Source organism: Anser brachyrhynchus (assembly GCF_964034855.1).
Source record: "Anser brachyrhynchus genome assembly, chromosome: 10".
Taxonomy (NCBI): domain Eukaryota; kingdom Metazoa; phylum Chordata; class Aves; order Anseriformes; family Anatidae; genus Anser; species Anser brachyrhynchus.
Window position 1 is genome coordinate 5,264,730 of NC_137705.1, and position 13,273 is coordinate 5,278,002.

General features: G+C 49.5%; 1 protein-coding gene across 7 annotated transcripts in view; it reads right to left on the reverse strand.

Annotated features, from left to right (window-relative positions):
• The window catches only part of MITF (melanocyte inducing transcription factor), a 100,119-nt gene that overhangs the window by 67,827 nt on the left and 19,019 nt on the right, over window positions 1-13,273 (reverse strand). The window contains exons 2-3 of one of the 7 annotated variants that reach the window (XM_080605594.1): window positions 12,837-13,217; window positions 7,735-11,957 (exon numbers count right to left, since the gene is read on the reverse strand). The exons of 4 other annotated variants lie outside the window; for them this stretch is intronic. Coding sequence is in view for 1 of the 3 variants with exons in the window: in XM_080605600.1 (XP_080461726.1) it covers window positions 5,322-5,329 (8 nt within the window). In the remaining 2 variants the exon portion in view is untranslated. Of the gene's footprint in view, window positions 1-5,321; window positions 7,706-7,734; window positions 13,218-13,273 lie in introns of those variants that run through there. 2 more of the 7 variants (XM_080605604.1, XM_080605600.1) reach the window with 2 other exon arrangements.

Genomic DNA, 13,273 nt, shown 5'->3' on the forward strand with positions numbered 1-13,273 from the left:
AGGACAGAGACAACAAATAGCACCCAAATTCTGGGAGCTGAAGAAGGGACAAGCAGTTTAGCTGCTTGATCTGTACTCAGAACTCACTGCCATACACAACACCTCACTTCCAGCATCCTTCTTGCAAACTGCACACACTTTAAAATAAAATCTCATTCACTACAGCATTGCCAAGGCAGAAACAAAGCGGAACGTCTTGCTGAAGGCAGAAGAGGCTGCTCCCAAAGCCCGCAGAGGGACCGGCCAGCCCGTCCCAGAGGCAAAGCCAGACCTGCAGAGTACCTGCTGGTGGCTTTATAACAACATAAAGGTGGCATGCTACTGAAGCTGGCTTAAAGCAATCTTAAATAGGCCACAAACTGGTAAAGAAATAAATCCCATGCAATTCCTTTGTTTATTTCCTAGTCTTACCAGGAAAACACGCGCCCATCACAAGGCCACCATGTCACAAACCCACCAGCGGCCCTTCGGCAGGGAGAGCAGAGGCAGCACAGCATCTCACAGCCACAGCTACCAAACACAAAGCTTTTGAGTCAAGCTACACGCGTCAAGACAGAAAGCGGCCTGTCCTTCTCTCTCCTTCCCTTTTATTGTTCCAGCCCGGTCTTCCCTTTCTCATCCCACAGGCTTGGGCAGACGGGCTGCACACAACGTGAGCAGGACTTGGGCATCCACATGGAAGAGAAAAAGCCTTAAAGGTTTGGGGCCAGAACTCAGAGCCTCAAAGCAGACGGCCCAGAGCACCCCTGATCCATCTCAAGAGTATTCAGTACGTCTCCTTCACCTTCCCTAAATATAAAAGGGATGAGGACAGATAGCCGTGGGATGCAGCCACAAAGCACTTCTCAGGAGCAGCTGGTGAACAAATCCAGTCACCTGAAGCAGCAGAAGTTGTATCCTTGCAGTAACAAAAAGCGACGCTCTTGCAGCCAGGATAATCACAGGATGTGAGCAACTCAAGAGGCTACAGGGAGACTTCTTCATGAGATCTACAGAAACGCTTCGGGGAGGGGGGCGGAGGAGTAAAAGAAAACCTTTAGCAAACAAATCCCTCATTTGGTCTGCAGGTGCTCACATCCAGCACTGCCCAGACCGCCACCAAGCTCCGAAATCCTCCTCCTGCATTTTGGTATTTCTCACGGCAGGCAGAAACCGAGCAAGAGGAAAGGACAGCGAGCAAAGCCATTTCTCTACTGGGAAGTCAGCACAGTCATTTTCCAGGCCTACCTGGTTCCGACATCTACTTTCTTACAGTATTTTTCTTTTAGCCACGTAAAAAAAGTGCTTGCTTACTGGTAGCTCAAATCTAAAACACCCTTAGGCACGCTGCTGTTCCAACAGCGCGCCAACAGATGGACCAGCATTAGCACCACGGAGATGTGTCACATGCCCCTGGTTGTATAAAGCAAGAAAAAATGCCGCTATCGTGGCACAACTGAGCTTTCATAATAACTAATAAATGTAACCATAAAGACATTATTTGATGCTTTTTCATTACAGTCTGCAGAAGCCAGAGATCTTCGATAAAAATACAGTGTTGCTTAAATTTGATTACTACGGGGCGGGGTGGGGGGCGACGACAGGAAACAGTGAGTCATTTACGGAGAGAAAAGACAAATCCTGAAGCAATCAAGCCCTCACTTCCAATTCAGTAGACAAATTTTCCTTAATTGTATGATGGGAACATGGTTAAATAAAGTGACCACATGGGACTACCTCTCTCTTCCAGGACGGGAGCACAGCAAGGCTTTAACAGCACCCGTGTCAAGCTGTACAGCCTGCACATTAGATTCTAGTTATCCCCCTGCCAGCCACAGAAGCAAGCAAGCCCTAGTAAACAAGGCACGTGTAAACCACGGTGAGATGTAAGCTACAAGCACGCATAGTGGCTGGTTTGGGCTGTGGCCACAAGGAGGATAAAAAGCAAAAAAGTAGCAGAACCGCTCCTCACCCTCTCCTGAACGCAAAGCAAAGCCGTGTCCTGCCACAAGTGTGTGCTCCCCCCACCCCAGACCGGCCGGTTTGCAAAATCCTGACACTTCCCTCACAGTTTACAGAAGGACTACCAAGAATTAATTGAGAAAGTAAGAACAAGAAACCCCAAAGGCCGTTGGTTTTGTTCTGCTTAAGGAAAGGTCAAAGCTACACACGGTGGTTTACAACAAACCCGAATCACAGCCTCAAGCAGGGCGAGTTCACTCCCAGGGCAAGGGACCGTGTAAGGGACCGTGACCACTTCTGGGACCCTTCTGTGGACAGCCAGCCAGACAGCGGCTTCCTTCCCCAGCGCCGTACGGGCGAGCAGCAGCCTGTCCTCTGGGTCACTGCTGCAGCCCTGCGGGCCCACAGCTCCAGCAGCGGGTGCTGAGCGGTTCCGAGCCACCAGACGTCCCTGGTGGCAGCGGCACCGCGCTGCAGCGCCCAGCAAGCTCTGTCTGCGCAGGGCGAAGGGCTGTGCCCCTCAGTAGCTGGGAATAAGCCTTATTTCCAGAAGCTCACAGGAGAGCTTTGCTTGGCGATGCTAACATCAGGTGAAACCACTCCAAGACGCGGCGAGGACGAGGGCCCTGCTCCTGCCGGCCCACGCTACCTGCGGGTTAGCGGCTCCCCCGTTCTGCTCCTGCTTCCGCGTCGGCAGAGCGGGAACAACGACGAGGGCGCTTTTAAATTCGCGAACACAGCCACCGTTGTCCGAGCGCAAACAACGGTCCCTGTTCTGAGGAAACTGGAAAGAGGCCAACCGGCTGGATGCAGAAACCAAGCAGGGCTCTGCCGAGGGTACGAAGCCTGCCGTAAGGTACGTGGCAGGCTGGGGGAGCTCCGGCAGCAAGAAACCCCCAGGCCCCCCCCACCCCGAGGTGCTCTCTGCCCCCTGCCAGCACCACCCAGAACATCCCAGACCCCGGCGCAAGCCGCTGAGCGTTAGCTGGGCTCAGGTTCCGCGCCACGAGGCACGGTCATGGCAGGAGGTAACGCGGGAAGAGCTGCTCTAATTCACAGCCTGGGAGATTTGCCTCTGCAGATTTTCCTCAGCTGTACCCAGATGCGAACCGAAACTGGTTAAGTAAGAGCGCAGCTCGCCCCGATGAGGCAGAGTTTCTAATGAGGGACTTCCCGAGAAAATAACGCTCAGACTTTCTGAGTAATAATTATTCATATGTGTTATAAATAAACACAGCTCCTAATATTTTTAATTAGACAACTTCTCGGTGGAAACTATGTTCTCCCGAACTATTTACATTGCCAAAAGAAACCACACGTTTCTTACAGTGATGGAGGAGGTGGAGAGAGAGTGGCCTAGGTCAAAACGGACGTGCTGCAGGCCTCTTGTTCCAGCTTGCTTCTTCCAGACTCTGTCAAAAGTTGGTGAAGGTCAAAAATTCTCATTCATCCTACTAAACGCGTTTGAGAGAAATGAATTAAGTGTTCAAGCGGGTGAAGGTTTTGCCTACCTGCCTTACGTCACCGTTACATGTGGAAGCGTTAGGCAAGCCAGCTGCTCAGTGGCTCCCCACTGTGAATTCAGACAGTAGCAATAAAATCCAGCATATTCCATTTTGCTACATTTCACGGAGCAGCATTGGATATTTTACCCACTACTCAGGTGGCAATGCTCTCTCCCGACCTGAAAACAGCTCATTCTGAAAGTCACAAAACTTAAGGTCTCTATATACCTTTTTCCCCTATGTGTTATCACACCGTGGGCTTTGTGCACATTCACTCGTACGTACCCCACAGCTCCAACTGCCACGTGTTGGCTGCTGCATCCCTTGTTTGTGCTGCCACAGGACACAGGAACAGCCAAGATCAACCCGCACCTCGTACACACAGCCCGACACGAGCAGCAAACGTGACTGCTCATGTCCCGGAGAGCTTCTGATGGAAAACGGACAAGGCAAGGGGCACGGGAGGAGACCGGAGTGTGCCCAGAGACAGCCAGCAGTCCTTGCAACAGATGCCAAAGGGTTTTTTTTTCTTTTTTTTAATAATGATATAAAGAAGTCACTCAAGCCTTTCTTACCCATTCATTTCTTCCTCCCTCTGAAGGAAGGGGGAATACTCAGCTACACCTTTCCCATACTAAAATTAGCAGTAAACTCATTTTGATGCAACAAGACCGACAGACAGAAGCTTTCACCCTTAACAGCTTTGTAGCCGGCAATCTTTCCTCTGTTCCTCCCCGAGCATTACTCCACACAACCTTTCCCTTCCTTTTCTCTCGGTGGAGCAGATTTTGCATAACACTTGCTGCTGCAACAAGCCCTGTGGCAGCATCTCAGGAGCAACTTTACCTGCCAGTTTGCCCCCTTGCTGAAGTCCTCAAAGGAAAGAAAAGAAGACGGGCAGATGGAAAAGTCGTGTTAATAAGACCGACGAGATGCTCTCAAGAGACACGACAGCCCAGAGAAACTGAAGGGATGGGACAGAAGGAGGCAGCGACAGAAAGCAAGGCGGGCAAGCAGCGCTAAGGACAGCCACCTGCAGTACAAGCGCCACGCACTGACTCACCCAGGTCTCGCTCCTCTCCCCAGCTCAGCTCAGCTCCGGATCAGAGGGAAATGCTACACATCAGGAAACAAGGGTGGAGTTGGGAGAACATTTCCTGGGCAATCACAGCGGCAATACGCGGCCTGTTTGTCCACCCGGTGCAAATTACAGGAACATCGACGCTGCTCAAACGCAGCGCATGGGAACACGGAGAGCTGCTCCATCAGCCCCGCGCTGCCGGGCTGCACGAGGGTAGCAGGGATCTGCCCCTGCCTTAGCAAGGGCAGGAGGCACCCAGGGAGGAACATCATGGGCTGACACAGCACAGAAACCCATCTTCTTGTGTGCCGCTGAGGCAGCCTGAGGAACCTGGCACCAGCACGCTGCCAGCCCCTCGATTTAGAGAGCAGCTCATTAGTACGACCATTTTAAAAATGCTCGTGAGGGTAAGGATCATGAAGCAGTGCACTGTTGGACAGGTGGATGACAGGCACAGCTCCGGGAGGAGAAGCAGATGTGTTGTAACAGGGGATAAGTTTGGAACAGTGACCTCAGAGGTGGGAAGGGGAGAAGGCAAAAGCACGTCTACAGCCAGGGCAGCAGGCAGGAAGCCCTGCAGGGTGAGGGAGCAGGTGCAGGAAGCAAGGGACTGGGAGTGCAGTGGGACTGCTGGGGTCTGAGGAACTGAGGATGGATGCGAAAGGATAGGTGGTAAGTTCTTGAGGCTAAGGATATATCTGACATACCTAATTACTCTGCAATCAGGGGCCAGCAGCACAAACAACAACGACAGGGACTGAAGACAGAGCAAGGAGGTTAAGTGGGAAACTCACCTTGACATCAGATCCCATCCAATTCCTGACGCCTGCTCTGCAAACCCCCGGCCAACGTCCCTGCGAGGCCGGACCGCCTGAAGCTTCCCTGCCTCTTCACTCCCTATGAAAGAAGACCCAGATACCCCACTGCCTTCCTTCCCTCATGTACCCGACCAACACCTTCATATCCTGTGCTATTCGTCTTTCTCATCCTCTTTTCATCCTCATAGCAGAGCTATTACTTACAGCACTCCTAATCACATTTAATTGGGGTATGTTACAGGCAAGAGATCCATAATCTTCAAAGCATCTTCCAAACAAACTCCGGCAGCAGAGATTTCCCCCTCTGCTCAAGGCATTTGGCAAGAGCACAGCAGCAGACATTACACCGAGTGGCCTTTGTGTTCCACTCCCTGAGTCACAGCCCTGCGCATCAAAGATTGATTTCACGCCTATCTGGGATGAATGAGCTTTCCTAAATGTTTGTGACATGCTAAGGAAGACAGCAGCAAGGGGAACGTCTGACTCACCCGGTATTTGCTAATCTATAGCTGATCTTCGTAAGTTATTACATTTGTATCGTGTTTCACAAAAACATGCCGATTTTCAACACTTATCTCAGACCTACAGCACGCAGCACTCTGTGATTATGGGTTACCGCAGCTACTGGAAGGAGAAAATCACACACAGGAACCTTCCAGAGGAGCCAAAAATACCCAGTCAGAAATACGAGAGAAGCTGTCCTTAAACAATAACACGCTCATTGATTGAAGGCTTGTTCCCAAACTCCTGTTACAATCCCTACTCTCTTTGACGAGGTGGAAGTGGCAGCACTGGCTCAGCAAACTCAAAATTTACAAGAATTTTATAGATTTTTTTTAACCACCAAAATTCTCCTCAGGTTTCCAGAAGGACCGCGTCGGCTTCTCCCATCTCATGTATCCCCAGAAGTATTTGGCACCCAGGAGGAGACGACGCCTCTACTAGAGCTGAGCAGATAAACAGCCTTGCTCGGCTGCCTGAATCACTGCTTTAAATTATGCACAAGAACACGGAAAATCCCAAAGGCTTGCCTTCGCCTCCAGTATTCCTGCTCCCTGTTTCAGTGGGGAAGCCCTACAGACCTTCAGGGGCCGGCTCTGCTCCCGGTTACAAGCACAGCAGGCTCCTTGTCCCAGCTCCGACTGGCTCCCAAAGTCCCAAAGCCATTCGGAAGGTGGCTTGGGAGACGAAGCCGGGCTGCAGAGGCAGGCTGTGCTGGCGGTCCTTACGGGGGGAGCAGGGATAATGCTCCGGGCTGGGCTGGGCACGGCTCTGTTAGGGACTCTTGCAAGAGGAAGGAAAAAAAATTTCCTTCTTTTTTGTGCTGCAAATGTTGCTGCGGCGTGTAAAAACCGAGCAAGACACATCCCACCTTCAGAAAAGCTGAGTTTTCAACTGCCGAAAAGCACAAATCTCAGGGAAACCCTTGGAGGGGAGAGGGCAGGGGGGCAGGCGGGAGGCTGGCTCGACCGCGGCTGGTGGTACCGGCAAACCAGATGCCAGACGAGGAATCTGCCACTCCAGGTCACACCAAGTCCACCAGCCTTCACAAGGACGTTGAAAGAAATTCCGGAAGCCAAGCAGCAGGGAAGCTTCTCTCCCTGCTTCTCACAGAGCCAGGATGCATTTTAGGGCCCCAGGCACAGATCTCCATTACAGAGCAGCTTCTCTCTTGCGTCGGAGTTATCATTTTATCCCACATGCATCCAGCTCCGCCAAGTCCCCAGCACCAATGCAACGGCAGCGACTGTACAGGAGAATTACACCACATGCAAAGTATTTTTCCCAAGAGTGAAGCAACACACATCATTCCACCTTTTTTTTTTTTTAAGACAGAAATGGCACTTGGAAAAATACTCAAGTTTTATTACAAAAATTTAAATATTTTACAGGGCATCTCAAATCCAAGTTTTTGGTATTTTTTTGATTTATAGAAGCTGTTCTATCACTTGATCACTACCTGAAACATTTTTTTTTTTTTTATAAAAATACTTAAAGAAATTCACACTTTAAAAAAAAAAAAAGAGAAAAAAATCATCTGACCACTTTAGGCTGTGCTGTCTTCATAAGAAGAAAAACAATGCACTCCAACAACACAATCTAAGCCATGCACAAAAGCACAAAGCACAAACCCACAGCACCACCACTGACCTGCAGTTATGTCCCTGGACAGGTCACCAGGCGAAAGCAGGTGGGAAGCAGAGAACCCCACAGCACCCACGGCGGGGGCAGAGCCTCCACCTTCCCTTGTCACGGCCACATCCGAGGGCACCCCGAGAGGAGGCCATGGCAAAGCAAGCTACACGCTGCCACCACACCTCCTCCTCTCATTCCCCAGCCCCCTTAAACCCCCGTAAAAATAGAGGTAACGTTCCTCATAGGTGCTCACCAGCAGCGCGTTTCCTCTAGAGACGCCCGGGATGGAGCAGGAGGCGCTGGGCAGCGCGTGGGCAGCAGCAGCACCGCTCAGACCAAGAGCGGCCAGCAGTTACTCTTAACAGCAGCTGGTAATGAGCGACTCCATCCTCATCACCTATGGTTAATAACCACAGCTTCACACCCTATAAAAGTGGTGCTGCTTAGCAAACGAGGAGAGGCAACCTTCAATTAACACCTCCTTTCTTGCTCAGGACAGTCTGGGGAGCTTATTGGGGATCAGATTCTGCTTGCTTCATGCGTGAGAGCACTTGCTTTTAGTGGGAAAACTCAGAATTCAGCTTCATTCAAATGAATTCAAGATTGAAGTTCTGGTGCTCTGTGACCTTAATAAGGAGCCTGCATGCAGTGCCGAGACATCGCCTCCCTCCCCACCGGGTAGATCCTGCGCTGGGTAACAGCTGCAGGAGAGCTGGATGGCTAGACGTGAACTGGAAATTGGAAATAAGCAGATTAATCTGTTATTCTCACTCTTGCCAGCAAGCGTTGCTGTTTACCACGGGAAAGCAAGAATGAAACGGGAAAAAAAGAATAAAAAAGCTCTTGCTAAACTTCCTTATTGTGTTTGCATCCAAATCCTTCTATGCAGAATTCTGATTCATCACTTGAAACTCGGTGCGGCTTCAGAAAAGCATGCTTCTGATACCCTGACAGCTTCCCGATTCGTTTCTGCAAAAAAACCTGAGCATGCACACGATCTTCTGCAGTGCAGATAAGCACATTGCAAATGCCCGAGGAGAAAATTTGTGTGGGGAGATAACTGCAGAAACTATTCTTAGTAAGGCAGCTCTGCATCTGTTAAACTAACTCTGCTGGCACTGTGCTGAAAATTCATATTCACTAACACGTGCTCCGAGTGTTGTGAAAAAGCAACTATTTTAAATTCTGGTTTATGTAACCTGAAACATCTCCGAGAGCTCAGGCAGGTACTCTCAGTGCGTCTTCTTGTATTGACATGACTGCCTCCCCAGCTGGAGCTAAGAGCACAGCCCAGCGAAGACCAGGCTGCCGCCCCGCACAGCAGGAGCAGAGCCTAGAGCAGCGCCCTCCAGCACGGCGCCCAGAAGCAACACCCCATGCTGTGTGGGGGCATCCAAACCTGAGAGAAGCACAGCGGGAGGCACAGCCGGGCCCGATCTCCCACAGAAGCAGGCTGCACAGCCGCGGGTCTACGGCTGGAGACCACAGCCTTAAAGAGTATTTTTTTGCTGGCTCAAACGCTGTCACTTAGTATTGGGAACTGCTGTTTAATGAAACGGTTAGGCTGTCCTTCCTCTTCAATATAATATCGAGTTCCACGTTCTGATCCCTCTTGCAGGCAACATCAGACCCACAGAAAAGCAGCAAAACCCTTCAGATACCTGCAGATGAAAATAATGTGGTGCAAGCCTCACATACGTGGCGCTGAATGAGATGGGAAAGTAAAGACTACAGCCTCAGTTTCCTATTTTAATAGACAATGTTATTGCTTAGCTTCAATAGTTCTTTTAACTGCATTATTTCAACCTGAAAAAACAACTTTTGGTAGGGTAAAAAGTTGATTACAGACTTCCCCCCTCCCCATCCTAACATTAGCAGGTTTTTGAAGGTATTTTATTTTCGGCCACTATGCAAAGCTGGGCAGCAGCTCCCTCTGATGCATCTCCAGTGCCTCCCAGGCCAGCCGTGGTGGCCCAGAGCGCTCTTCCCAACCTTTCTTATGGTTGTGCCTCCATCGCACCGCGCAGGACTGGACCCCTGGATGCAGTTAGAAATAACTGCTGCGAATAAAAGTATTGGCAGATGGAGGCAGATGGCAGGCTGAGTCCTGGTGAAAAAAGGCAACAGCGAACAGAACAAACCACCGCTGAACCTGTAGCTACAGCTCCGAGCAGCTGAGAGCAGCACAGCTTTCTGACACCCCCTGAGGACCACCACTCCCAGGGCTTCCTGCAGCACTTAGTTTTTAAGCGACCACATGCAGGTGTTTTCACACCTGGGAATGATTGCAACCTTTACTTGTTGTGCAGCTGCAGAGAGCTGTCAAAGCCTCAGATTTTGAGGAAAGAAAAAAAAAAACTGCAAGTTACAGGGCCTGGCTGCAGCACAACAGTTTTGCAGGCAGTTAAACAGCCAGGACAGCTCCGACACTCACAACTGGCTTACTCACACTCCCATCCTTCTGGGTCCCACAAGTCATGTTCTAGTACTCATTTTTAAAGACGTTTCCCCTCTTTAACCCTTTTTTTTTTTTTTTGTCTCTGTTTAAAAGCTGATGGTACACACGGGGCCGTACAGTAGTTGTGAAGAAAGTACTTCTCCTGCTAAGCCATCTTCACAGCAACAGTCCGAAATACCCTTCAGTAACCCGTACATGTCAACAAGCTTTGTTACAGCCCAGAATGTTTGTTATAACAGTTATTTCACAAGCCTCTGGTGGGACTGTAAATTCTGGCAGTGTCAAATACATTTCCTTTTATTACAAAACCCGTTTTGAAGCCATCAGAAATCTCATTTGTAAACTAACACTTCTATATTTAGGTTACTTGGATTACAGATTTATTTTTTCTCCCTGACACTGCAGAAATGGAAAAAAAGAATAGGCAGGAGCATTACCACAGGCTCCCAGGCAATTTTTCAAATACTGGAAAAGGTTTAAGTTCGTGGAGAACGGGCCTATTCCTCTGGATTTCAAGGAGAGTCCTGATTCATGACTTCCAGCTCAAACACTGCTCCATACCTCGCCCCCCATCAAATGGAAGAGCTGCCACTTGCCAAGCTTACCTGGGACTGGGACTTACCGTCTGCTTCAGGTCCCAAAGGGTCAAGGTGTTGCAGGGGCAGGGGATGGAAATCAAAGGTGCCAAAAACCCGCAAACATTTCCCAAGTAAAGCAATGCCTGGCAGAACCCGAACAGGCTTCATTATGCATTCTGAATACACCCACGGCTGTTTCATTACAGTAATACCACAGCGGATCTGAACTTTCATTTTCAGAGAGAAGCTTAAACAAATGGGACATCATTTATTTATTTTTTTTGCTTGTCCAGCTGTCCTACTCCTAAGTTGTCAGAGTTTAAGCTCTTGCAGTCTGAGTGGGACTCGCACACGAGGTGCTAACAGCGAAGGCACTGCGGACGTGGCCAGGAGAGGACCACTCACCTTCTAACTCCCTCTTCTTCCCTGCTGAAAGAAGAATCACCACCTGCTCACCCCTTACAAGACATCTTCCCCCCAGAGCAGCCTTTTAAAAGTACTGGGGTAAGCCGTTTTAACACGCATGTACGCTCAAGTACATAATGAAGTGGGCTCCGTGAGTCAAAGCACGGTAAAGAGCTGACGAAGCAGAGATTCCAGTTACAATGGAAACGATACCTGTAGAGACTGAAGAAGCCTGCTGCATATGCAAAGGTGAACACAGCCTGGCATGGCAGAGATCTCAATAAACACTAACAAACACGACTGACAGGCTAATGACTGACTCCCCATGTAAAGCAAGGCATCGTACAGCTCTGCTGGGGACTCAGAGACTCTGATTTCTTTGATTGAGCTCTGTCATCTCAGACGAGCCTTCTTCTTCAGCTCTGGACTAACTGGCTCATTTGTCTGCTCGGAGTAAATGATAGCCAAGCTTTTGATTTCTTGACTCAAGCCTGCTCTGCAGCTGGAACTCATCTCAAGGCCTACCCAAACAGCTTGGTACAAATAAACCGGGGGAGGATTGCATATTAGTTCCCAGATCTGTGGATACTTTTTTTTTTTTTGGTGGGGGGGGGGGGCATTGTTCCAATAGTTTCTTAAAATTATGGCAGCAGAACAGAATGTGAAGCTGGGTGGCATGTAGCTGCCAACACGTCAAGCATTTGCAATGATTCATTAGCCCAGGCTCTGATGAGTAGTTCCTGGGTTTGAAATGACTCGAGAAAGAAGGAACGAGACACCAAACCTGCCAGAGCTCAGCAGACTGGTACCCACAGTCCAGGTGCTGGAATAAGTAGACCAATGGCCCACCATCAGCAGCCCATCTCCAACAGGATGGGCACGAGCCTGCCTCTTGCCTGTGCTCGGCTCCCCGGGTATCCAGTTGTTAGCAAGGGGATGCAGCAGCCCTGCTCCAGTCCCTTCGGTGTCTGTTTTGTCCTTGAAGCTGCCCGACCCCTTTCTGAACCTCCTAATGCCATCTGCCTCCGTGGCCGCCTAGAACAACCAAATCCAGAAGTTAGCTGGTTGCTTAAATTCACTTCTTCCCCCGCTAACCTGTATTATTAAATGACATGTATTTAATTTTATCTTAACATAGATAAGCATCTGGCCAAATGATGGAGAGGGTTTTTGTCACACACATTAACTGGTAGGGGGACAGAACGAACTCAGTGAACAGCCATGGGCTAAGTACAACTTCAGTGTTTCAGCATTTGCATTCAATCACAGTTTAACTTCTGTCTGTGCTTTTTCCAAGTGAAAACATTCCCATAATTTCACATATTTGAATCCTAACCTATTTGTCTGTTTTTCCTATTAAACCTTTTTCCAGGCTTCCATCTTCCCTTTAGTCAGAGGAAAGGCCTTTTAGAAGTTTTTCTCAGATATAAAGTATAATTTAGTCTGTTATAGCTATTTCCAGATGGTCTCTAACGAGATGAATTTATTCACTTGCTGTGAGCTTTCCAGTGGGGAAGAAATAAATGGAAGCAAGAGGAGATTCCTAAAGCAAGAACCTCAGGAAGTATGCGCCTTCATTTCTTCTAATGAAATAGATAATTGGATCTAATTCACAGACACCCAGCACTCCCAGTGACTTCACCCTTGTCTCTAACCCAAACAGCTTTTTCATGGAAAGAGGGCCACGCCACCAGCAGGTATTCAGACTGCTGGCACACCTCGCTGGAACCTGCTGCCCGAAAATCCAGGCATTAACATATGCAGGGCTTGGAGCAGGCAGCACTATTTTTATGACACATCATCTTTTCTGAGTTATCATTTTCCCTGCATCGCGAGGTATTTGGCAAAACAGACAGAAGCCTGACTTAGGCAGAAGAATTACAGAACAGCCCTCAGCCTTGCTATCAGCGCGACCTTTTCCTCCGCAGAACCCTGGCTGCGTTGCGTGGCACGGCACAAACAACTCATGCGATCGCATTGGAGCCTCTCCTCTTCTTCGGAAGGAGCTCCCATACGGCACTATCGGGCAGTCTGTGTGTGGGGACAGCCTGGAAAGTCAGGAGGCAGATCTCCAGGTTTGTGTCTACGACCAGAAGCCTCAATAAAGCCACTACTTTCCTGTTTTCATTACGACAGGCTTCTGTCACTTCTCCAAACGCACTGCTTCCTCGTCATGTCACATCTTAACTGAGGCTCTGCATCTGTCCTCAGCTCTGCTGCCATCAATCTCGGGACCACAGCGAATTGCCACCGACTACCCAGCGAGACGGGGCCGGGATCCAGAACCACAGGCTCCTGAAATTTGAGAAGAAATGTTGCAAGCTAGTCACTGGCTTTAGCAAAGCCAGGAT